At 33.2% G+C, this 26,492-nt stretch overlaps 2 protein-coding genes across 4 annotated transcripts in view; one reads left to right on the top strand and one right to left on the bottom strand.

Moving 5' to 3' along the window:
• The window catches only part of LOC129948052 (disheveled-associated activator of morphogenesis 1), an 89,131-nt gene extending 73,871 nt beyond the window's left edge, over positions 1 to 15,260 (top strand). For all 3 annotated transcript variants that reach the window (XM_056058868.1, XM_056058866.1, XM_056058867.1), the window contains exons 3-12: positions 2,332 to 2,877; positions 2,951 to 3,148; positions 3,776 to 3,997; positions 4,072 to 4,249; positions 8,794 to 9,450; positions 9,515 to 9,720; positions 9,787 to 9,923; positions 9,986 to 10,147; positions 13,534 to 13,697; positions 13,753 to 15,260. In XM_056058868.1, the coding sequence (XP_055914843.1) occupies positions 2,332 to 2,877; positions 2,951 to 3,148; positions 3,776 to 3,997; positions 4,072 to 4,249; positions 8,794 to 9,450; positions 9,515 to 9,720; positions 9,787 to 9,923; positions 9,986 to 10,147; positions 13,534 to 13,697; positions 13,753 to 14,615 (3,333 nt within the window). In that variant the 3' untranslated portion in view covers positions 14,616 to 15,260. The remainder of the gene's footprint in view (positions 1 to 2,331; positions 2,878 to 2,950; positions 3,149 to 3,775; positions 3,998 to 4,071; positions 4,250 to 8,793; positions 9,451 to 9,514; positions 9,721 to 9,786; positions 9,924 to 9,985; positions 10,148 to 13,533; positions 13,698 to 13,752) is intronic.
• A 5,082-nt stretch (positions 15,261 to 20,342) lies between these two features.
• LOC129948055 (deoxyribonuclease-2-beta) lies at positions 20,343 to 21,748 on the bottom strand. Its single transcript, XM_056058872.1, has 4 exons — positions 21,588 to 21,748; positions 20,804 to 21,523; positions 20,608 to 20,740; positions 20,343 to 20,543 (listed from the first exon to the last, which is right to left on the bottom strand). The coding sequence occupies exons 1-4, from the start codon at positions 21,686 to 21,688 to the stop codon at positions 20,433 to 20,435; spliced, it is 1,065 nt and encodes a 354-aa protein (XP_055914847.1). The 5' UTR covers positions 21,689 to 21,748; the 3' UTR covers positions 20,343 to 20,432.
• Between the last annotated feature and the right edge of the window lie 4,744 nt (positions 21,749 to 26,492).

Raw genomic sequence — 26,492 nt, 5'->3', positions numbered from 1 at the left:
ATAGTAAACCGCCTATGGTTCTTTTTATTAATATGACTAAAGCCTTTGACATGGTTGACCATGATTTACTGCTAAGTAAATAATATAATGCAGGATTTGGAGGAGTTATTTTTCAATGGATGAAGTCATATTTGAAAGAAAGAGTTCAAAAAGTAGTAGTTAATTGTGTAATGAGTGAAGCTCGATATATAAAGTCTGGAGTACCTCAGGGCTACGTACTCGGCGCCTTGTTTTTTTCTGGTTTATATTAACTCTCTGTTTGGGTTGCAGTTGAATGGCCCTGCTACGGCTTTTGCGGATGATATACCGTTTACCTTTCCAGTCAAACTCAGAACATAATTGTAACATTCAAATTGAAGAAGATCTCGAAATTCTAAGAACTTCGTTCTCGGTTCATAAATTAATCCTTAGTGGAAAAAAAAAATAAAATAATGTCATTCAAAACTTCTAGTCATCAGCTTTGCAAGTGAATGAATGAATTGGGTGGTGCAACAGTCCGTCGAGAACTAGGGTCTAGTGACTTACAGCTCTCAACCATTCCTGTGTGTGAATAATGTTGTAAGGAATGGAGGGGATCTCTTGGAGAATTTGTCAATTCCTCGCAAGAGGCAGTACCCATGAAAAGACTTAAGATGGCATAGGCAGGGATCGAACCCAAGACCTCTGGCATGACAATCTAACGCACTAACCATCATGCCACGAATACTACTTTGCAAGTACAATTTTATATTTATATTTTATATTAACTTTCTCTTACAAAGTTGTGGTAGATTTAATTTTCAAGCAGCTGGTTCTTGTTCCGATTCTTGTTTCAAAATTGATTCAGTGTAGAGTTTTAAATATCTAGTTACAACTGATTTTAATCTTAACTCGAAAGATCATAATTTCAATATAAAAAATTATTGGATGCTCATTTACAGAAAAATGTATCTGTTAAAACCGTTTTGCTCAAAAAGGGTTTTATCTTCAATTTATTACTCTAAAATACAATATGGTTTATCTAGCTGGGGTGGTTGATATGTTAGTACTTTAAGGGCCCTCGCAGACTGCAAACTTTTTATCGGCCGATAGTTTGGTTTTCTTCTTAATGCATATGCGCACACTACAGCGGTTCAGTATCGGCCGATAAAAAAGTTTGATGGGCTACCCCATTACATTCAAACTAATCTGTCGGCCAACTATTGGCCGACTGTGTTATAGGTACTGGCGTATACACGCCTGCGCATACATGACGATTGTTTAGTCGGCCGATAGTTCAGTTCGCTCTGTGATTTGGAGTCGTGTGCGTGTATTTTGAATATGGTGTCGCCAAATCTAACAAACTAGTTCGGGAATAGTCGGCCGGCTGTTGAATAGTCTGCGCCCAGTTCACAAACCAAACTGTTTAGTTGGCTCGGTGTGCGCACTTTCAGCCCAACCCGACTAACTATAGGCCGATAAGAAGTCTGCAGTCTGCGGGGGCCCTTAGACCCTTGTTGATTGCATCTAATTAGAATAATTTGCAACAAAAATCGATTAACTGAAAGTTGGCCCTTATTCAAGGATTTGGGAATTCTACCTTTGAGACACCTATACATTTTTAAAGTACTGAAAGAATTTTTCAAGCAAAGTGGTAACATTCCAAGTAGGAACTCGCAGTTATATAATCTACGCATAAATATTATCCATCTTGTCAATATTTCCACTGCTCATAAAACTGATTTCTCTAACTTTTATACTGTTGCAGCACCCAAGTCATTTAATAACTTACCAACATCTATAAGAACTACTCAAAATTTAAACTCTTTTCTTAAAAAAGTTGAAGACTGGCTTTTCACAATTGGCTTTGACAATATAAAAACTGAGTACTTAATTTTTATTATATTTCGTTTTCTCTTAATTTATATGAATACGTTCTAATTCTAATTCTTTTTCTATTTTGTATGGAATATCTGAAATTAAAAAAAAAAAACTTATCTGATCACTCTTGGCTTAAACAATTTAGTATTATTGCAGCACTGATTCTCCCCCACATCAGTTTTTAATATATGTAAATTTAAAGTCGCTATGTATCATTCAACACTACCTTTAAAGCTAAAGGATGATAACTATTATTTATTGTAAAAATTGTATTACCTAGTTGTTAAATGAAAATGAATGAATAAAATGTGTTTCTAGTTCTAATTCTTTCCATGAGGTCTGAACCTGCCCAATCTCTTGTTAGATAAATAATCCAGGATAGTTGAATTTTAAAGTACTTTTGGTACCGCTCTTGGCCTCAAATGATTTCATCTCCTTCTTTACATTTTTGTTAACTCGTTTGTAAAATAAATTAATGTTTCTTTTTCCTAGGATGACGAACCACCTGAAATATGTGTTGTCGAAGGTGCCTTTACTCTTCAAACACTTACCCCTACGCAACCAATGCCATCAGTTGACGAACTGGACACAAAATTTGCTGAACTCGTAGAAGAATTGGATCTTACTGCTCCAAATAAGGAGGCAATGTTAAGTCTTCCACCCCAAAAAAAATGGCAGATCTATTGTTCACGAAAAAATCCGCTCGATACGGTCGATGGAAATCCAGCTGCCATTACTGTGCCTCCAACAGCAGATCATTACATCGAACGCCTCAAGGATATAGTCATTCATATTTCACTTAATCCTGAAGACTCCCCGTGCCATGAATACAGTTCAAGAATTGAGCCGCATACGGCATTCTTGGATGCGCTCAAAACTGCTTTGCGTACATCTGCGCATAGCTTTGTGTTGCGTTTTGTTGAACTGCAAGGTCTGCCGGCATTATTAAATCTTCTGCAAAACTTGGACATTCGTGTGGCAAATAGTTCTTTACATACTAGTCTCATTGGATGCATAAAAGCTCTTATGAATAATTCCGTAAGTATTTAAAATAACATACATACATATAAAATGAGTTATCTAATTTTATTTTTAATTTCCATTGATTTAGACGGGCCGTGCTCATGTGTTAGCCCATCCAACCAGTATTGATACAATTGCTCGTTCTTTAGCAGCAGATAATATTAAAACCAAAGTAGCAGCATTGGAAATTCTTGGAGCTGTTTGTTTGGTACCCGGAGGTCACAAAAAAGTTCTCACAGCGATGCTTAATTTTCAAGAGTTTGCAGCAGAACGAACGAGATTTCAAGTAATAGCAATTTTAAAATTAACTCTCTCAAAGAACTCGACGGATCCGAAATGAATTACATACTAGCTTTTTTTGAAAATTAATTACCTGCTTATTTTGAGAATTAACAACGGTATGAAAGCCTATATCTGCTGTAGACATAATGTTATGCACATTGTTTACACTATCTCATATAGCTTAAAATTTAAAATTTGGCTTCGAGTAAAAATCAAAAAAATTGATAATCCTATTCCCTTTTAGAACAAACACTAGTTTCGTATGTTCCAACGAAACAGAAATAAGTATAGTTAAATTAAATATTTCTGTTCTTAAAAGATTTTTCTCAAAATGATAAGTTATCATAGTTCACCGCTAACTCAACACATATCAAAAAGAATGCCAAAGTTGTTCACTTGACCCTCCAGGTCTTTCATACTCGTCGTTGTCGTAAAAATCATTTTGGCCAAAAACCTCAAACATTATTGCTTTTAATGGAAAATGTGTGAGGGATTTTCGAATAAATTTTGTAATGTGAAAACCGAATGATAACCGCTAAAGTAAAATAATCATTTCGTATCCGTTGAAAACCAAATCCAAAAAAAAAAAAAAAACAAATTGCAAAACTCATGAAATTTTTCCCAAAACCAGAGTATTTTAAATGACTTGGACCGATCTACGGGTGCTTATCGTGACGATGTCAACCTCAAAACAGCTATTATGTCATTTATCAACGCAGTACTCAACTATGGGCCAGGACAGGAAAATCTTGAATTTAGATTACATTTGAGATATGAATTTTTGATGTTAGGCATTCAGCCAGTAATTGATAAATTAAGAAAACACGAGAATGAAACCTTGGATAGGCATTTGGTAAGTAACTCATATATGTTTTTTAATTAATGTAAAACTATAATTTATTACTTTTTTTGTCTTGGTTTGATTAGGACTTTTTTGAAATGGTTCGTGCTGAAGACGAGAAGGAATTAGCTAGAAAATTCAATCATGAACATGTCGATACTAAGAGTGCAACAACTATGTTTGATTTTTTGAGACGAAAACTAAGTCATTCGCCAGCTTATCCACATTTGTTATCCTTGCTGCAACATTTTCTTTTGCTGCCATGTAAGTATATAGTAAATTTTAATAGTTTTACTTTAAAAACTTTTTTTCGGAGATTAAATACATACGTACATTATGTTAAATTTACTCCATATATATTTGCATATTGTAGGTTTTGAAAGAAAACAAAAATTAAATAACCAGCTTTAAGCTGTTCCTTGTTAGTTATTTTATGTATAATTAATATCTTTAAACACAAAAATAATCATAATAAAGATAGGTATATGATATAAGAAATTAAAATAGCTACATATATGCTTTTGAAGCGAGTTCTAAATACAAATATTGAAATGAGAACAAATTTGTACGATTCCGATACCGGCCTACTAAAATTATTTTATTTTATTTATTTTTCATCATCAAGAAGAGATTATAGTCACTCTTACTAGCGTAATACAAAATTTGTCTTCACATACATTTTAGTTAATTATGCAGAAAGAATAGGCTGAGCATATTTTTAAATGTATCCCTACTCAAATGAAAATTAAAATGAATAAAATCAGATATTTGGTTAATTTCTCTGACACAGCGAGATATTGGCTCGTTAACAGCATAATTTACTCTATGAAGTACCTCATGGAATAAATAACGATTTCTAAGCACTCGAGTTGGAGCATGCAAATTTATAAAAGACAATAAAAACGGACAGTCAAAATGATAGGATAAAATATCTTTAATAAACATTATGGAAAATATTTTGCGGCGGATTTCTAAGGTCTGAATGCCAAGAAGTTGACATCGATTATCATAAGGTGGCATAACATCAACTAAGTTTATAAATAACTATTCTTGTAAATTTTCTTTGAATTTTTTCAATTCTAACAGAATGAGTTTTGTACCACACAGCAATACTCCAGAATTGAGGTATAGGGATCACTTAGGCCTTTAGAGTTGAGTTGCGGAAAACAAATCGAAGCATAGTGTTGGCCTTATTAGCTATGAATTCTAAATTATTTTAAATTATATTAACAATGAGAGTCAAAAATGACTCCCAGATCTTTTTTGGTTGAGACTCTATCGAGAACTTTGTTTTCATTATTGGCATTTAGAGATGTTGAGGTTTAGTTTGTTGATTTAACACCATGTTGATAAGCTTTGAAGATCTATTCGAAGAAGCACACAGTCAACCGGTTCCTTAATGCATCTCAGAAATTTGAGATCATCGTCAAACATCAAGGAAAAGGAATTTAAGAGAATATCATGTAGATCTTTTATGAATATAAGAAACAAAAGTGGTTCAAGATGGCTACCTTGAGGAACACCCGAGGAAACATATTGAATGCGTCCTGTAAGATATGAACGCAACCAATTTAGCAAATTAGAATGTATACCTAGTTTTTCCATTTTATGAATTTAAAATTTATGGTGAACTCTGTCAAAGGAATTTTTATAATTATTAGATTATACGCAATATTTTTAACGTTCAAGAAAAATTCTTCCAATCTGTTCCTTTATTTATAGGAAGTTGTTTATATTCTGCATACAAAATAATTAAAGTCCATTACAATATTCGAAAACCAAATGGAAATTAAGATTTTGCATAAAATCTAAAGTGCGTCTAATAAAATGGCCAGGTACTGTATACGACATCGACTTGATATCCTTTATTTAGATTATTTAAAACAAAGTTAGAGAAAATTGTAAGATTTGTAGAAGTTGATCTCCCGGATACAAATCCGTGTTGAAATAGAGATATAGTCTCTTTTAATAAAAACGAAAGCTTATCGCAAACAATTTTGCAAAAAGTTTTGGTATTACGGAGAACTTGCAAATTACTACTACTATACTTATTGCCTCCAAGTAGAAACGTTTTATCGCAACAAATAAATCGTTTCAACTATATATGCCGAATTTGGAAAAAAATAGGGCAGTAAATGCATGCATAAAGCTTTACCCATTTCACTGTGGCTGGACAATGGAGGATAAATGTTTGATTGATGTGATATTTGTATTCATAGCACCTCTTAAATTGTCTAAGAAGCATATTTTAGTCAGGAAACAATAAGCAATAAACTTGCTTTAAAGTCTGCAGGTAAAATCTGTAAGCATATAATTTAATTAAGGTTTTACAGAACTAGTTAAAACTCTTAACTATAATGTTTTTAATTTTTTTCCGAAGTTGGTTTTCAAGTTTTGTAAAACAACTTATCACTTGCTTCATTATTTTTAAAGCCGGTTGTTTTATATAATGTGCAAAAAAATTCTCGAGGTTTTGGTATATCATTCTTTTCATACCTTACGGGGGTTCTGAGTTGCAAAAATGTTGATAGTAAAACATTTTCGACACTTTTCTGTAACCAAGGGTTTTTTTCTGATTTTTGTATGCATCAATCTTTTGGTTACATATCAATGGAAAAAAGTTATGAGGGTTTTAAATCCAAAAATGCATTTAAAAATTATTAAAATGCGTTTGTCAAGCAGATGGCTGCAACCAACACGCCTCGCACATACATTCTTGTAATCAAGCGAAGTTTTCTGATATTTTGATATACCATTATCATGGTAAAAAAGTTAGTGGGGTTTCAAGTTGAAAAGGTTAAATTCCGTCTAGTCAGCAGAAGTCTGAAAGTAAAACGTCTTGAACATACTTTTTTGTAATCAGAAGATGTTTTCTGATTGTTTGATGTATCACTCAAGGTTATTTCGACCTTAAAATCGGAAAAATGTCCAATTTTCGAACGCTTATCCCCGACCACGACTAAAAAAAAACCTGCCAGGTGGTTGACTTTGATATCATGGAGTTCCCAAAATTTGCTATCTGCTCTAAAACTTTTTTGTTTCAATTTTTACTGGTAGCTTTACCGGTGCCTAAGCTGCGCTAAGATCGACATTCTTACCCGACTTATATGGTTTTCATAGTAAACCATCTCCGATATTTTGAAGTGTTCATCTAACAGTAACGATAGTAAGTGGCGACGCTGGAGATTATAGTGGTTCAGACGACATACAAAACTTAATTTGCAGTCATCAAAATGCACTGAAAACGAATTAAATCCAACACAACTAGTTAGTATTTTGGTTGGTATTGCTTTTAAACATGAGAATACCAAAGCATTACAATCCACAAAAAAATCCTCACTCAACCTGCAAATCCGTTATTTTGAAAAGTATTCAATTAGTACTAATTCATTTTGAATCTTTCAAGGAATCTTTTAATACAAACACTTAAATTGAACCATGCAAACAATAAATTATCGTACAAAATGTTAGGAAGTTCAGGGAGTTTTTAGTAAGGATCTGGTTGTAGGTATCAGTAAAAGGTTCGTTTTACATATTTGAATATTTTAGAGCTTTGTTTGTAACAAAAAATAAATGCGATAAGATGAATTCTAACTCCATAAATATTTATGACGCTATATTGACCTCGTAAATATAGCTTAAACAAATTAATGACGAAAATTTCAGATCCCACCTATTTCAATTTTTACTTTGGATTTTTTGATAGCTATATCCGTGGAGTTTTCTTGTCTTATTTCTTGCATCTTCAAGTCACTTATACCTTCTTGACCTGGTCGTTTTATTAATAAGAGAAATTTGTAAAACGGATTCCCTCTGTTATGTGATTTTCCTAATTCTGAATATGATTTTCCTTTACAGCACTGCCCTTCGAAATTTTATTTGTACCTACCTGGTTTTATTTTAAAGTTTTGATTCAAATTATCTGTATTCAAATTTAATTATAATAAAATTTTGTGATTTTTTTGGCTACAGCTAAAAGCCAATGATATCAATTTACAATAGAATTAAAGAAAAGAATTACCTTTACTTTCTTTCAGCTTAAAATAAAACCTCTAGATTAATGTAGTATCACAATGGGCCATTAAAGTGGCCTAAGTGTGACCAACTCCATCACGGACAGCCACTTTAACCTACCTAAAGTTTCATTTGCAGTTAGTTGCATTTAGCCTATAAATATTTGTATAAAGCGTCCGCCAAATAACTTTTTTTTAAATGGGCGCAAAATGGTGAGTGTTGCTTCTGCTGTGTGGCACGTAGCACATTGCTGTTTAAACCAAATGTAGCCAAAATCCTCCTTTTCAATTGAACACAAATTTGTTCAACATGGCCCGATAACGATCGCCTGACTGTAACGGCCACTCCTTGCTTGAAGAAAAGTGGCCCAATTATGCCTATGGACAAAAATTCGCACCAAACAGTGACTCCTTTTGGGTGTATCGACTTTTTAATGTATGTGTGCGGGTTTTTTGTGCCACAAATACGATAATTTGGCTTGTTTACATACCCACCAAGATTAAAATGAACTTTATCTGAAAAGATGATTTTTTTTTGCCAAAATCGGCATCTTCTCTAAGTCGATCGCAGGCAATATTTCCCAGCGTTGTTCAAGCGTATAATTCGTTATATTCGTTCAGCGGAAGGATAAAACAAATTAGACATGAGTTAAGTGTTAGCATTCAAGGAATAAGCACGAATTAAAAAATAAAAAAGTTAAATGTCTGACCCATTATAGCACATAAATTAAAAATTATTTACTAATATTCCTATTCTAATAACTTGTTTACTCTTTTTATTTTATTTTTTTTTAGACACCGGTCATTGTACTCAACATTGGTTGATGTTTGACCGAATAGTTCAACAAATTGTTCTCCAAACTGAAGAACGACCAAGAAGTGATATCGACCCTGATGATGTTAGCAAAGAAGCTCAATCACTTATTCAAGACCCAGATTGCTCACCTATCCAAATTAATGTAAAGGAAATCGTTCAATTGCTTGTCAAAGAAGAACAGCTCACAGCTGCTCGCAAACGAGCCGACGAACTGGAACGGGAAAATTTCGAAGTTCAGTCACGCTTAGCAAAAAAAGAGCAAGAGCTTGACTTGCGAATGCAAGAGAAGGAGGATTTAGAAACGAGCCTGGCACGTATGCGAGAACGTCTCGAAAAAGAAAGCGCTAACCACTCACAGGCAGTGCAACGCGCTCAAAATGCTGAAATGAAAGCCGAAGACTTGCAACATCGTTTATTAAATGAACAACAGGAGAGAACAAGATTGGAAAGACTCGTTACGGAAGGTAGTATTCCAGACGATCAGAAAGTTGCTGGCCTAACTGGATGTAATGGAGCTGTGTCACCACCGCCGCCTCCAGCGCCAAAGTTCATACCACCTCCACCCCCACCAATGGCTGCAGCACCACCTCCGCCACCATGCCCAGGTGCACCTCCACCACCAATGGTTACACAGCGTATGTATTTTAATTATATCCCAATTTCTGAATATTTATTCATCAATTTTATTTTTAATAACAGCTCCACCAGTGCCAAAAATTGAGGTCGCAAAGAAAAATGTGCCCCAACCAGCAAACCCATTGAAGAGTTTTAATTGGTCTAAACTTCCTGATGCCAAAGTACAAGGGACCGTGTGGAGCGAGCTTGATGAATCTAAATGGTACACCAACATGGAACTAGATTGCATAGATAAATTGTTTTCGGCATATCAGAAAAATGGTGTTACAGTAAGTAATTATTGTAATTGACTTTTAACAGGAAAGACTAACTTTTATTTTATTTTTATCTAAAAGAATGATGGTTCCATTGAAGACCTAAGAATGATGGGAAAAACCAGGACGAAAATTCTCTCTGTGATTGATGGACGTCGTGCACAAAACTGTACAATATTGCTCTCCAAACTCAAAATGACTGATGAGGAAATTTCAAAGTAAAACGATTATATTACGCTATTGATATAGAAAAAGATAATTTTAATTTTAATTTTTGCAGGGCAATTCTTTCGATGGACTGCAGTGAACAATTACCGATTGATATGGTTGAGCAGCTCTTGAAATTCACGCCATCGGCAGAGGAACGGGCACTGCTGGATGAACATAGTGAAGACATTGAATCATTAGCTCGGGCCGATCGATTTCTTTATGAAATTTCAAAGTAAGTTTTTGATGTCTTCATTTGCATCAACAGAATAGTTAAAAATTCGTGTCTGTGCCACCTAAATGTTCTTTCACCACTACTGCCTCTTGGCAGGAATTGTCAAATTATAAATGAGTTATTCTTCTCTCGATAAAGTGCAAAACCAAAGATATTGATTTTGCCTGCAAGGGTTAATCTATCATTCTAAGTTTAAATTCATTCATAAATTTTCCATAAATAAGCAAATCATTCACTATTGCTTCCTTTATCGAAGCCCAAACTTAGACAGAGTATGAACTTGTCGTGAATTTGATGCTTTGTCTGACTCCATTCAAAGAATTGTTTCGTCCTATTCTCGCACTGAAATCGTTGATACGTGCAATTTCAATGTACACAATTCTTCATGGCTTCAACACTCGGGCCAGACAACACCAGAAGGAGTGTGTGCTGAGATCTTCTTTGAGTTGAACCACCTAACTCAGCTGGTCAACGATTCCACTCGAATATCGGACGTTGTAGGTCGAGCAGAAAACACTCTTGACTTGTTTCTTGCCTCTTACCCTGGTAAGTACACTATTAGTGTTTTATCTCCTCTACGCACATTTGACCATTGTGTCATATCAGCATATTTCTCGTGTAAAAACTCTCTAGTTAAAAAAAAGAGCTCCTAAGAGAACCGTTTGGCAATTCGAGAAAGCCAACTGGGACGGTCCCAACAATTATTTTAGGATCTTTAACTGGTCACTATGCTTCCTCGATAGTGACATTGACGCCAGCGCTGATATGATCACACGTTTGATTCTCCTGGGAATGAAAACTTTTATCCCGAATAGGGTTAAAAACATCAGACTTAAGAAAAACACATGGTTCGATGCGAGCTGTAAAGAGGCAAGTTTCCGTTGTTTTAAAGCCAATCCATTTCAGGAAAACCCGGAATAAGTTCAAGCATGCCAAGAGGGCCTACAACTCCCATATTCGAAGAACCAAATTTTTATATGACACAAAATTAACTAATTAAATTAATTAAAAATGTCCCAAAGGCAGTAAACATTTTTGGTCATTTGTAAAAAATATGAGGAATTCTTCCTCTTCCTCGGTTCCTACGCTCGTTGTCAATGACACTCCATTTATTAGCTCTTTGCTAGGCAGTTCGCCACCAATTCAACGCTGCCAGTTTGTGTTATGACTCCGCCTGTAGAGTGAGCACTCGTACTGTGGCAAGAGTCCTTAGAGATCTAAACACACATAAATAAACTGGTCCGGATGGTACCCCCGCTATTCTTCTGAAGAGGTGTCCTTCAACTTTGGCAAAACCACCGCGTAAGCTTTTTCATCTGTCCTACTACTCAAGTCTCGTTCCGGGCAGATGGAAAACCGCATTTGTTCAGCCTATTCCCAAAAAAGGCGAATCTTTTTCACCGTCTAATTACCGACCGATTGCACTTACGTCCCTCCTTACCAAGGACACGGAAACGCTGATTAATTATCAGCTTAAGAAATATCTTGAAGAACGGAAGCTTCTTAATGACCGTCAGTATGGCTTTCGTAACAAAGGTTACTGGTTCACTGGTGATCTCATGGTTCATCTCACCGAACAGTGGAGCAAATCTTTACAACGTTTAGGAGAAAGTAAGATTATTGCACTTGATATTTTAAAAGCATTTGATAGGGTTTGGCATTAGGCTCTCTTATCAAAAATGCGTGCTTTCGGTTTTCATGAATCCCTCCTTTATTGGATTAATAATTACCTTTCAAATCGTTCAATACAAGTTGTATTGATTGGATTCAAGTCTGAAAACCACAAAATAAATGCTAGTGTGCCCAGGGCTCCGTTTTATCTCCAACACTTTTTCTCATTTTTATTAACGATCTCCTGTCTGCAACTTCTAATCCAATACATTCTTTCGCTGACGATAGTACTCTTAGCTTTTCATATTCGTTTTCAGAATGTTCATTAAATTCTGATCTAAACAGCATTGTACAATGGGGAATAAAGAACCGCGTGGAGTTTAATGCTTCGAAAACTCAATGTTGTCTTGTATCGTTAAAACGAGATATACCCTTGCCATTATCCCAGGTAGCAGTTGCATCGAGGGGACATCTCGATATTCTCGGTATGTGTACCACCAACCACCTCTTGTATAACGATCATGTCTGGGCTGGTGCTCCTGCAACTTACTTAAGCCTCTTGGACAGTATTGAACGTAGAGCATTTAGATTGATTGGTAATAATACCATTATAGGATCAATTACGTCGCTCGAACATCGTTGTAAAGTTTCCTGTGTCACCATCTTTTACCGTTCACGCTCTAGAGAAAAGCCAGCTGCATTCATACCCTTTAACAGTTCAACCGTAATAATCGCGCTATTAGGAATGATCATCAGTATAACTTCGAGCCCAACTTCGGTCGTACCGTCAAGTACAGAGATTAGATCTTTAGCCGTACTACGCGAATGTGGAATTCAATACCACACTCTGTCTCCAGCCATTGCAATATTCAAAACCACTGTGCACCCACATCTCCTTTCAACCCCCCTTTCCCTTTCCTAGTGCTCAAACTGTCTCTTTACATAAATAGGGTAGTAATATCCCCTTAAGTGTGCGCTTATTATAAAAAAAAAACCTGTAGACAACTATCAACTCATATTTGTAACCATTTAGAGATCACTGTATATTAAATTAATATTCTACACCTAAATACCCTAGACCTAATAGTATGTCAAGTTGTAGGTTTTGGAACAACCATAAACCAAAGCAAGAAACACTTGGGATACTACCAAAGATAGTACTTTATCTGAAAGTAGCCCAAGTACTCAATTTCCTAAAATATATAAACTTAGGGGAGACTATATAAAATGTTAAACCTCTTCTAGTTCTAAGAGGGACACAACAAATCCTTGGGTGGTACTGCGCTTAGCCCAAACCTATTTTTCTCTCATTAATTTAACCAAAAGAAAATTAAACAACTTTTTCAAGAATTTGTCAATCTAATAAAGTGTGTAAGATAAAATCATTATCATTGGCCTTACTTCGGTTATGATCCGTTGATTATCTGTATTGTATGTCAAATCTATTTCAAGGATGTTTTTCAATTTTCAAAATATCATGCATCATTTTGAACGAAATAGTTAAGAATTTTTCAAACCTTTAAATGTGATGTATGATTCGCATGTCATAGACTGCTAGTTGGCCGATTTCTTTGACGAAAGTACATTTAGATTATTTTTCCGCTTGAATGATGTATTTCCGGATTGACACTTTAAATGGCTTTGAACCTTTTAACTTTGTGTGACACTTGGATGCATTCAAAATAACCATGTGTGCTAGTGATATTCACTATTTTAAATTTCATTTTCAAGCTATTAGAATTTAACTAAAACGATTTTTAAATTATCTCATTTAGAATCCCGCACTACGAACAGCGACTCAAAAGTCTGCACTATAAGAAGCGATTTATGATCACAGTAAATGATCTGATACCTAGGATAACAAGCGTTATGGAAGCGTCTCGAGAAGTTGCCAGGTCAAGACGGCTACGTAAGCTGCTCGAATTAGTTCTAGCATTAGGTAAGTTTTTAACAACTTGTAGTGGTAACCATTTTTTTAAATTATTATTTTTAAGGTAACTATATGAATCGAGGCGCCCGTGGAAATGCATCTGGTTTCCGTTTAGCATCTCTTAATCGGTTAGCTGACACCAAATCAAGTGCTGCCAAAGGTACAACTCTTCTCCACTATCTGGTGCAGGTTATCGATAAGAAGTTTAGAGATCTTCTTAAACTGGAAGAAGACATCCCACATGTTCGAGTCGCTTGTAAAGTATCGCTTGGCGAAATGGACAAAGATATTCAAATGCTACGAACTGGTATGACCGAAGTCTCCCGAGAAATCGAGTTTCATCGCAGCTCGGGTCCAGCGCAACAAGGCGATCGTTTCTTACCAGTGATGCGAGAATTTCATGCCCAAGCATCAGTTAGATTTGCGGAATTAGAAGATCAATTTCAAGATATGAAAACTAGGTTCGATCGGGCAGTAAGACTTTTCGGTGAAGATGGTTCTGTCGTGCAGCCGGATGAATTTTTTGGAATATTCGATGCGTTTTTAGCAGCTTTCTCCGAAGCTCGACAAGATAATGAAAACTTCCGAAAACGTCAAGAGGAAGAAGAAAAACGTGCAAAGCAAGAAGCTGAGCTGAAAAAGAGGACAATAGAACGCAAAAATAAAGAAGGGCTCATGAGTTCGGTTGCCAGGAATTTAGGTTTTAAGTCGAGTTCAAATGGCAAGGACGCCTCACCAGTCAAGGGTGACAACAAGGGTGAGTTTGATGACTTAATATCAGCTCTACGAACCGGAGATGTATTTGGAGAAGACATGGCCAAATTTAAAAGATCTCGCAAAACTCGCTTGGGAAATGGCAGTACTTCACCACCGAGACATAGTCTACATCGAGAAGAGAGTCGTGAGAGAACTATTCGTCGACAGTAACGAAATTTATATTGTTAGATTAGGTAAATAAGTTCGTCTTGATACATTTATACTTCGTGTGTAGTATTTTGTACTCTTGATATAGTTTTACACTGAAACGTAATTGTAGCGTTAAATTATTTATTATTGATGATGGAGTTGTTTTTATATATGTGCGAACACCAAAATGGACTTGGTCCTCAAATAACAGAGCTGTAATCATTATTTCATACAAAAAAGAGAATTAAATTGATAAATCCTTGATCCTAAAACAAATTTCTAAATTATTTTATGTAAACATTATGTACGTATAAACTTCGGTTTATGAACAGCTTATTTAAATCTTTGTATAATTTACTTATGTAGTTTTAATAATAAATGAAAAATTATTGTACCTTCTTAAAAAAAGAAATATTATATTACTTATTAGATCCTTGTTGAAAATATTATATTCTTCTCAAATTTTAAAAAGAGAAGTTTTAATCGAACGCGGAACTAGAATCCCAATTTTGTTTTAAATGTTAAAAATTCTTAATTAAGAAAATAAGAAAAATTAAAAGGAACCAAGAATTATTGCAATACAATTTTATTAGAACAGAATTATGTATTATTATGAGAATCTTTATATCGGAAACTAAATTATAAATAAATCTAATGGAAAACAAATTTTAGTTTTTATTAAGTCTCGAATTCAATCTTTGGATTGGTTTGTATTACATCAAACATATCACATAAACAGCAAAAGTAACATGCAGAATCTAAGTGTAGGCTTTTGTCCTCGACAATCTGTGAAATGTGAGGATATATAATAGTTCTTAATTAATGAGAATAAATTCTTGCATAGCATAAACAGACGTCGAAATATTGGACATACCTTTCTATATGAAAACCATAGTACTCTCATGGTGGAGCTCGTAATGGGCGGCATCAACTTATTTTTTTTTTGCAACGTCTAGCCAAGACATTCATGGAGAAATCTATTGCATTCGGGAGACTTACAAATGTTATAATTTGAAATAGAGAAAGACTATAGTGAATTAACGAAAGTCTGAGTGCGAGAGGAATACACATTTGTTTCTTTGTGTTTGTATTTTGGTTTGGTTATATTTTTACATACGCAAGACGATAGACTTTCTATACAAAGATGATAAGCCAAAATCAGGTGAATTGCCATTTCGAGTAGGAATTTTATATTCTTGGTTGAGATTTTATATTTTTGATGATTTCAGGATTGTATTAGGGAACTATAACTTAAACTATCTATAATAGGCATAAAATATGTAGGTATTGTATTCATAAACAATAATAGATGATAAACATTTTTTTTTTAATTTTATCGAATAAACCTTTCTTACAATTTGTTTTCAAATCAAACATAAAGAAGTTTAAATCTTCAAAATCTTAGAACGATGTTTTGTTTTAGTAAATAAATTTGTTGATTCATACTAAACGCAAATATAAAGCTTGTTACAAAATTATTGACAACTTATAGTGAAATAAAATATTTTGATGCATGTTTTGAATGGGATGAGGAACTTTTAAAATATTTTGTTTTAAAAATTAATACAAATCATTGAGTTTATAAAGTAGGTATTTATAAGTTCCTTCTTATGATATTGTACTATGTGTATATATAGGTATTTATTAAAGTCTATCTACAATAGTAAGTTATCAAGGATGTAAGGAAATGGTTTCTTTTATTTTAGTAAACCTACCCTGGGCCATTTTTGAACTTACATAATCTTTTTTTGATCTTTATTTTTAGAGAAATATTAGACTTTGTAATTGTACTTACATAACTACATAAATTTGATGATTTTGTCTCAGTCTTAAGGTATCTAAATTTTAGCAAATGTAATTTTTTTCTGTCAGAGCAAAGTTTTTAAATTTTGGGTAATTTTTCTATAAATTTGAAATAAACATAAAGTTTTACTACTGTTTTAAAATATAGGTGGTACTAACAATAAAATTAAACTCCAAGAGAAATTTACGAATAAAAAAACAACATTTAATGATGCTATGGATAACCCGAGATAAGTGATGTTGAAAAGGCAGGCTTAAGCTTTATTTGTCAAAAGCTGTAAACAGAATGGGAGAGTACGATAGCTTGGCCTCCAAGATTTGTCAAAATCGTGCACTTTTGACTATCGAAATACGGTTTTATTTCTCGTGTAGACACGAAGAGATAAGATACAATTAGCTCAATGCCATAATCTGTAGATATTTAAGTCGAAAATCAATTCTTTCCAACTTTTAATAATGTTTTTTTTTTTAGGTTTTAATTTTTTTTATAGAAAAATTGCCGATTCGATTTTTCTCCAGATGTCAAAATAGTTGTACTTGTTGCACACAATTACACACGTTACAATATATTATTTAAATTTTAATTCAAGTCTCTAGGATTATTGGTTCGTGAGATATTTTGGCTTAACCAACATTTTGAAATTGCTATGGTAAGGAAACCACCCACCCAATTTTTTAAGAGTCATTTATGTATCTTTTTGAATAAAAAAAATTATTTGAAGTCGATATTTCTACTGATTCTTCAGCTATGGACAGCAAAAAAAAACTTCGCGAACGTACTAACGTACGAACGAACGTATACACGCACGCACAGACATCTCTCTAAAAACTTTTATTTCGAGTCTAGGACCTTGAAACGTCGAGAAATGTTAAAATTTTCAATTCGACAAATCGGACCGATTACAATAACTTTCTATGGAACGTTAAAAATATCAACTTCTACACTACATTTAAGAAACTATACTTACTAATAGCTATTAAGTAAAAAAAATACTTTTAATTGGATTTTTCTTAAGGTCGCACATCATAAAATAGACGAGTTGACGAAATTGTATTAAAGGTACTTACAACAGCAAACAACATACCTAAATATATATTAAAATTGTATGTATGTTGTGCCCTCTAAGCAATGGCGGATCCAAGGGGAGGGATCTCCATTATATTTTGAATTATTTATTTTTTCTATATGAAAACGACATTTATATTTTACTTCGTTTGTTGCTAAAAGTACTACTTTTGACTGAAGATTAGACCAAGAACATAATATGAATCGGATATTCAGCCTTATTCTAAAAGAAACAGCACAATTTCACCAACTTTTGACCAATTGACGATCCAGGGGGGGGGTCACATAAGCCAAAAAGCTTACAACAGTTAAGTTGTAAAAGTAAATATTGCATTTAAAGATTTATTAGTAATTTAACGACATTCACCAAAAAGTGGTTTGCTGTCAAAAACAACTCAAATTTTGATTTTCGCTCAATTTGGAATTCGAAAAAAACTTTAGTTATGCTTTAAATTATTTTCATAAAAATTGTTTCTAAGAAAAAGAGCAAATATTCAGGTTCTTAAGAAAAAACCTTCAATTAGAGATCATGAACTTTATATTAAGTTGCCTTTGAATTCCTTAAACTCACTTCAAATTTATTATTACATTTTTTTGACACACATAAATAGTGATTATTGAAGTGATTTTTACTGCGACGTATAGGAACTATATAGCAAGTTTTGCATGAGTAAACAATTTCAAACTAGAGTTTTTAATAAAATATGACATCACGACGGTAGAGAAGTCAAAAAAAATGGGTTCCGCGATTCCTTTCGTCTGTTAGTCTTTTCTGGCCCCTACAGTCCAAACAATTGTGTTTATTCAGATTAAGATTGTCAGCCGATTAGTGTAAGGCTTTTTTTTTCATTTTATTAATACGAAAAATAAAAGCAATCCCCACATAAATTTGGTTCAAGATGTGATTTTTCTAAAACTTTCTCTAAATTTTGTGTTCTTAATTTGGCTTCTTTCTACAAGAAAAACATATTTTCGTATTGCTTCAGAAGGGTGCCATTCAAAAAACCTTAATTTTGTTTTCAAGTTTTCTCAAGAACAAATGTATTTTTTTATTTTTAATAAAATACTAATTTTGTTTACACAACTCTTTATTTCAGAAAGGGGAAAATATTTTTTGACGAAATTTTAATGTAAAATGTCAATGTATTTATAAGCTTTTTACTTAGTGCTTATAGGTAGAAATGGCGATCTCAAGGCAACCTAGTCTGAGATCCAATTAGCGCTGTAGTGCGCCGTTTTGATACGGTGCTTATACCAAAAATATTTTTAAGACAAAATTTAAAATGATTTTCGAAAAAAATAAGTTCATCTAGATTTTTTTACAAATAAAATGGCATTTAAATTTTTAAGAAAAACTTATTTTGCAGGTACATTTTTAAATCTTAAAATATAGGAAATATTTTTAAACAGACTTTTTGGAAGAAATTATCAAGTTCTAGTGCGTTTCGTTCTTTCAAAATTGGTTTTCAGTTGAATACAAAAGATTTTAAAAAATTAAATAAATCTACTTTTGAAGTGAATTTGCTTTGGATGCTCTAGAACTGAGATTCAAACACGAATTCCAACCATACAAATGTCCCAAAAAATCAAGTGACACTTTTGTTAAATGAATGGCTAAGTGAAAAACATAATAAACGATATAAACGCTTTGAAACGTGTAATTTGTGAGTACTACAAAACTTTTCTTTCCAACTTATTTGTTTACTTACCATACTTTGGTTTAATCTATTTTTTTTAGAGAAATTATGTATGTACTTAATGCAGCTATTTTCTTGAATTATTCAAGAATCAAACCTTTTTGTCTCTAAAATTTTTAAGTTTTTTGACGACTTTATAAAATCAAAATAAAAGTGAGCAGACTGATAAAGAGTTTATTAAGAGACTCCCTCAAATTGACTTCGAAAAAACTACTAAACTAAAATACTAAATACTAAAAATACTAAAAAAAACCCCAACATTTTTACATATCAGATCCTCTCTCATATTCTGGATTTTTAAAATTTTGCAGCGTTCTTTGCATTAATAGAAATGAAAACAAGAAAAGTGTGTTTTGTTTTTGGAAAAAAGCAACGTTTCAAAACAATTTGCTAGATTTCTGCGCGAAATGCACCAAAAACCCTCTAAGCTATCGTATAGTAAGACCATACTTTGCTGGACAGCAGTGTTCTAAATAATTTACAAGACATAAAAACATAAACATTTTTAAGCGGTGAGGAAAAAATCCGGTCGACCTAAAAGTTTTTGCTCATGAGAGTACTATAGTTTTCATATACAAAGGTCATACCTCTTTGGGGAGAAGCTAATAAAAATTGGAAGAATTTTAATTTTTTAAATTTGTATTGTTGTGATGATTTGATCATGGAAAATCCTAAACATTGGGCAGGTTTAAACGACATCAGGGAATTGAAAGTAAGGCAAGTTTCTGGTATCTGATTGGCCGGCTGCCAAATAATAATACGTTTAAATTAAGGCAGCTTTAGCGGTGAGTTGACCGGTAGATTAGCCAAAAAAATTTCCCTAACTATCAAGTCAAGTGCACTTACATATATCAAATTATTTGGTTTTCCATAGGTAAAATAAATCAATTTATTCTAGATTTATATATGTCAAAAAAACAACTTTTCCCAAATTTTTGCAATCCATGGGGTCATACAAATTAATTTATTGGTAGTTTAGTAAAACTTAATGAAGTAAAGTTCTCAGTTTGAAGTTTATAACACTAAACCAACTAACTAGTTGTCTTGGTCAAAATGTACGTTCAATGAATTCAGTTGACTACAAATGAAGTATCTTATGTTGTCTGAACCTGCCCATTATCATCAAAGAATTTTTTTTATTAAATGTGTCTCTGCACGCACAAGGAAATTTTAAAACTTGAATTGAATCTACGAATGACATTTATTATCAGTATTACTATAAACTATTTTAAATTAAATAAAAAATATCGCATACACATACAAATTATTGTTTTATGTAGTGGTGGTACAGTTTTCAAAAGTCTTAATAGAGCTTCGGTATATTTGTGCCAATTTCATATTCTTTTGGCAAACGGTGCCTCCACCACGTAGAAGTTGATGCTCCTAAAAAGGAAAACAAACGTTAGTAACGTTTTTTAAAAAGCACCTCTATTTATTTTGAACTCACAGATCTGTTTATGTCTCCCACACAAATCCAATCGTCTTCTTGAATTTCAGAAACTGCCCATTTTGAATGGTCCATCGTTGACTTAAATGAAAAATTCAACTCATGATTATCAATCATTGCGATGTTGAAGACTCTGAAAAAAGAAACAGATAGCAATATTTATGTAAGTAACATGGCTTGAATCAATCCAACATACTTGTCTTTTGTAGAGCAATCTGATGGTAGCTTTCCAGGACCGTTCCTCCAGCTTTCGACCATCAGATCAACATCCAACATTGGTGCCACCCAATCCTTATAAAGTTCCGTATTTGAATGTCTTCCTTTTGCGAATGACTGGAAAATAGTTCCATTGAGTGACCTTAATTGCGCCAAATTTTGAAAGGGTGCCACCGATCTCCATTTTTTCGCAATAACTTTTCCAAGATCCGGATAGCTTCGGGAAAGTTTATCTGGGATACGAGAAAAATAAATGTTTGGTTCGTTGAATATCAACTGCATGATAACAGTATCCATCTGTGTTGAGGCATCTAGTGTCACACATAGGAAGCTTTGACCAAAATGTTCCCCAGTTGTAGGATATGTGTATTTTTGAATATTTGGAAACTTCGGAACAGAATGAACCAACCAAATAGCATGAATTCCATCAGTTGCGATGACGCCTTTCGTATGGCCATTTTCAAAATCTGTTGGACCGTCTGGAACTTCGTCGTTATAAGCAATCAAAAGAATGTCTGGATCATTGAGAAGTTCGCTTAGTGTTCGCCCAGGAATACTTTCAGAACTATCAATTCGTAAATCAGAAAGTTTCCAATTGTTGGTTTGAATAGTCTCTGATGTCAAATATGTGTATCGAAGTCCAGTTAGATCACTGTCGATTTCATTAGAGTAATGTTTTGGAAGTTTGTACAAATAATACCTGTGAAAAGTTATATTTTGTTTTTATTTGATTTCGATGTAAGTAACAAAGAGTGTTCTTTTACCAATCGACATCTTCATTTGCTTCATTCTTGCATGAAACTTTCGATGCTTCTATAAATACACAATTGCATAATATAAAAAGTATTGAAATCGCTAAATTCATATCCAAAGACCAAAAATAAAATGTTCTCAACGCACTGGACACCACGAAATTAAAACATGTACTGATGATCAGTGATCGGTTAATATAATGTGAAGGTCAAATCGTTTTAGAACTTTTCATCTCCTTTTTTATGTTGTACTGTAAATTATGTACAGGGAAGGATTTAGTCGGTCTCAGTATCACAGTACTGTAGGGGATTTGCCCTAAGCAAACTGACTATTTTAAATAATTCGCGCGATATTTTTCACGTTCGATTCTATAATGGTGTCAGGTGAAAAGCTTTTATCTGAAGCCACTGATACAATTATTTTAATATGTGCATCTAAGAACAATTAATCGTTTCTGCTTCCTAGATTATTCCTGATTTAAGATGCGTATAAACTTGAATGACAAATCCGTATTGTTTATTTTAGATGCTCTGTTTGGCGATAGGAATTGCTCTTGATAGATAGTTGGTATTTGTTTGACAGCCATCAATAGTGAACGCTCTCAGTGAATTTGTAAAGATGGACAAATTAGTTCACCGTTATGTGATACTTTCATTTAAAAGGCCTAAGTTCAGCCAAATATCAAAGCGGAGCTAGATTCTGGGAGAGTTTGTTCCTTCGTGGTACGAGCTGTCAAGACGAACAGTAGTCTACCAAATGAGATGACCACGAAAGAAATGGTTAAGAAAATCCAAAAAATGCTATTGGATGACCGTCGACTAAAAGTGCGCTAGCTAGCAGACATGGTATGCATAATGACTGACAATTTGGACATGAGAAAGCTCCGCGCAAGATGGATGCAACGATTACACACAATGAAAGAAAAACAAAGTCGTTAGGATGTTTCAGTAAGGTATTTGGCGATGTTCCACACCATTAAAGCAGAGTTTTTATGTCAATCATAACCATGGATGAAACATGGGTCCATCACTTCACACCTGAGTTAAAACAATGGACTGAAGGGGGATAATCGGCTCCAAAGAAGGCGAAGAAAGTGCCATCTCCATGTCGTCAGTTGTTTGGGATGCGCTTGGGATAATTCTCATTGATTATCTTCAGAAAGGAAAAATAATCGACGGTAAGCATGATGCGAACTTATTACAGCGTTTGAGTGACGAAACCAAGAGAAATCAGCCGCATTGGGTGAAAAAGAAAGTTTTGTTTCATCAAGACAAGACAGGATAAGACACCAGTTTACACATCCGTTATCGGGCAAGATCAATGACTTAAAGTTCGATTTAGGCTCCTCTGGTTGTTTTCTGTTTACAAACTTAAAAAAATGTCTCGGTGGTAAAATATTTGCAAACAATGAAAAGGTGGAATCTGCAGTTGGTGTCTATTTAAATTTTTTCCAAATTGTTTGTGTTTTCTTTGTTAGGTTGGGTACTTATTGGACTACCCTCGGTCTTAGAACTATCTAAAAGCTGCACAAACATCCATAAGACCTGCTTTACTAATCAATAACTTACAGTTGTCCAAATGCGGGCTATAACATAATATTGCTGTCTTATGGTTTCAAAATTAAATAATTAAAAATATTAATAAACTAGCTATTTAAAATAAACTTTATTTCTGTAAAATTTTTAATATATAATTATTAATATAATAATTATATTATATTATAATTATTATAATATTATAATTAGTTATTATTAATGTATAATTAGCTTTCATTCATTTATGTATGTTTTTATATTTTTTTCGCTTATGTTTATGTTTTTTAAATGTATTTCAATTGTTTTCTGTATGTATGTATATAACTTTGCGTCAATCTGTCAAGAAACTTTAAAAGCGAGTTTTCTTATTCTCTCTGCTGAGTCAAAAATTAGAAATGATTCGAAACACTTCTGGAAATTTATAAATATTAAAAGAAAGTCTTTAAGGATTCCAAAACTGTATGAAGTACTCCAATTGTGTATCTAGTGATATGAACGTTATATGCAAATTATTTGCCGATTATTTTAAATCTGTTTATTTGCCTTCTGCTCCTGGTGAACCCTCTGATTTTTCGCCATCTTATGCTATTGATATTGGAAGTACGTATAGGCTTAACTGTCTGGGCACGATAACATAGCCCCTGGTGCTCTCAAAAACTGCGCTGTTTCTTTGGCATTGCCGCTCAGCTTGATTTTCAATCAGTCTTTAAAAAGTGGCCAGTTTTTGGACTGTTGGAAGATCTCTTATATAACTCCAATATTTAAGTCTCGCTCGAAAAAAAATATGACCAATTATAGACCTATCTGCAAATTATCAGTGATCCCAAAAATTATCGAAATGTTTGTCTGTAAAAAATTAAATTTTTTTGTTAAGGATTTATTACCTGAATACCAACATGGTCTTGTTTCTTGAACATCTACTGCTACAAACCTTTCATTGCTGTTCGATTCTGTACTTTACGGGTTCGAAAATGGTGTACAGACTAATTGTATCTTTACAGATTTTGCAAAAGCTTTTGATAGAGTTAATCATAGTATACTAATTTTTAAGCTTTCAAAATTTGGTTTCCATGCTAATTTCATTAAATGGATTTCATCCTATTTAAAAAATCGGGTTTAATTTGTAAAATTGGGAAAGTTTAAATCCAAAGGTATTGATGTAACTTCAGGTGTTTCGCAAGGAAGTCTTATTGGCCCCTTGTTATTTATCCTTTGATAAATGACATTCCGGTAAAATTTAAATATTAGAAGTATCTTTTGTATGCCAATGATGTCAAGATTTTCCGGTCCATAAAATCTTTTACAGAATGTCTGTATCTCCAAGAGGATATCCAAAAACTGGCTGAATGGTGTGATTATAAGAAGTTGTTGATGAATGTTGCCAAATGTTAGAGCCTAACATGCCATAGAAAAAAAAACACCTATCATATTTGATTATCTATCAACAATACGAGTTTAGATAGGGTTACGGCAAAGAAGGGTTTGGGAGTTTATTGGATGAAAAACTTTAGTTTAATAAGAACATTAATTACAAAGTCAGCAAAAGCTAATGGGATCCTAGGGTTTATCAGCAGATAGGGATTTTTACGACCCCTACACGCTCAAATCATTATATATTGCACTTGTGCATTCTTCTAGAATAGAAAACATTCAAAAAAGTTTTACGAGGTATGCTTTTTATAAATGAAATTGGAATATGGAGGTACCATCTTATCCATTTAGTTGCCAGCTTATTGAAATTCAAACGCTTGAAGTAAGGAAAAAATATTAATAAGCAATCGCATCAAATGTTCTTAGTTGTTAGAACAAATATTTGTATACTTTCCATCAAGGACTCTCCGTTCTAATTTTCATTTGCGAGATACTTTTCATATAAGAAATTATAGTAGAAACGAACCGTTTGCACGTTGCATAAGAGAAACGAATATTGTTGTCGAGGTTATAGATATTTTTTCTAATATTTCAAGAGATTTAAAAATAATGCTATGTCTGCTTTGTTATCACAATCTGTTTTGTAATTAAGATTTATCTAATGCTAAAATATTTATTTCTTATTATTTTTGTACACATATGTACCTACATTGTACATATATTTAAATTAATTATAATATTTACTTTTTAAAGTAGTCTGTAAGAGTCGTACTCTGTTTGATGAAATAAACTAAACTAAACTAATGCAACCACTAAAAATAACACCTATCTCTTCAGTCCCGGTATTCTAGAGTCCTATATTAAACCGTTTGGACAAGGACGTTTAGACCACAAAGGAGTCTATAAAAATCCCTCAGCTCGCATGCAGGATGTTCCATCAGGCTAAAAAATCTTGTTGGCCTACACTAGAACAAGGCCGATTTTGTTCAGTCAAAGCTGAACATAACTTGATGACTTACTCGTATACTATAAACTCGTGATTTTGTTTTTATTCACTCCAAGTTGACGTTTTCATCGGATAGATTTTCAGAGCTCTAAAAAAATTAAATATGAAAATCAAAATTAGGTTTTTACATAGAAATATGGATTTTTGTTGGTATTTATTTTGATATAAATAAGACCAACATTTGTTTTAACATATCTAAACATAAGTTTGAATTTTGATTGGTGCAATAGTTGAAAGCGTAAAATAGAGCGAAAACAGTTCAAATTTAAATCAGGCCTTTGGCGTAGTTGGACCCAATATTTCCCTTTCGGTTCGTTTTATAAATACTTTAACTTAATTTAATATCTGAGGAATATTTTTAAATTCTAAAGTAGACCAACCTTTGATTTTAAACTAGGGAGTTAAGAACAAGTAAGTGAATCAATTCAACTTGCATTCTAACTCTAGAGTCGTTATCAATTCTAAAATTGATCAACTTAGAAGTTTGCCTTAAGTTGAGCAACATGGAAAAAATTGCCAAAAATGTTTGTTCATTTCATAAAAATTTGGATCTTAAGTATAAATATATTTTTCTTTTTGTATTTCTACTGCTCTGCATTTAATAAATTCATCCCCGTAGAATGTATACAGTACATACATTTCAGAATCAGATCATCTAATTGAGAATTTAATTTTTGAAATGTGTTATACTTCATGGGATTTATTAAAATTGATTGATTGTGAAGAAAACTTTTTTGCTTACATGTATATACATATGTATGTGCATATTGTACAATATGCAATGTATATAATATGTATCAACGTGTGGTTTTTAAGAAGAAATAAAAAATAAAATAAGCATATAATTCAATTGTATGGCCGAGAATTTAGCTAATAAATAAAGGAAAGAACACTATTGTTTTAAAAATGATTTCGGGTAATTGGCCGTCGCTGTTGGCTCCAATAAATTCCAATCGAGAATCTCATTTTTCAAATACCTGACCCGAGATAATACGCTCACTAAC

This window comes from Eupeodes corollae, chromosome 2 (genome assembly GCF_945859685.1).
Source record: "Eupeodes corollae chromosome 2, idEupCoro1.1, whole genome shotgun sequence".
Lineage (NCBI taxonomy): Eukaryota > Metazoa > Arthropoda > Insecta > Diptera > Syrphidae > Eupeodes > Eupeodes corollae.
The sequence above is the reverse complement of the archived record's forward strand: the minus strand, read 5'-3'. Positions and strand labels throughout refer to the sequence as shown.

What these genes read in the sequence shown, in the direction of transcription:
- LOC129948055 (XM_056058872.1), bottom strand. Translation starts at nt 21,688, where the DNA reads ATGAATTTAGCGATTTCAATACTTTTTATATTATGCAATTGTGTATTT. An exon ending in GCAAATGAAGATGTCGATTG is followed by an intron (nt 21,524 to 21,587) that starts GTAAAAGAACAC and finishes AACTTTTCACAG; the next exon opens with GTATTATTTGTACAAACTTC. An exon ending in GATTGCTCTACAAAAGACAA is followed by an intron (nt 20,741 to 20,803) that starts GTATGTTGGATT and finishes TTCTTTTTTCAG; the next exon opens with AGTCTTCAACATCGCAATGA.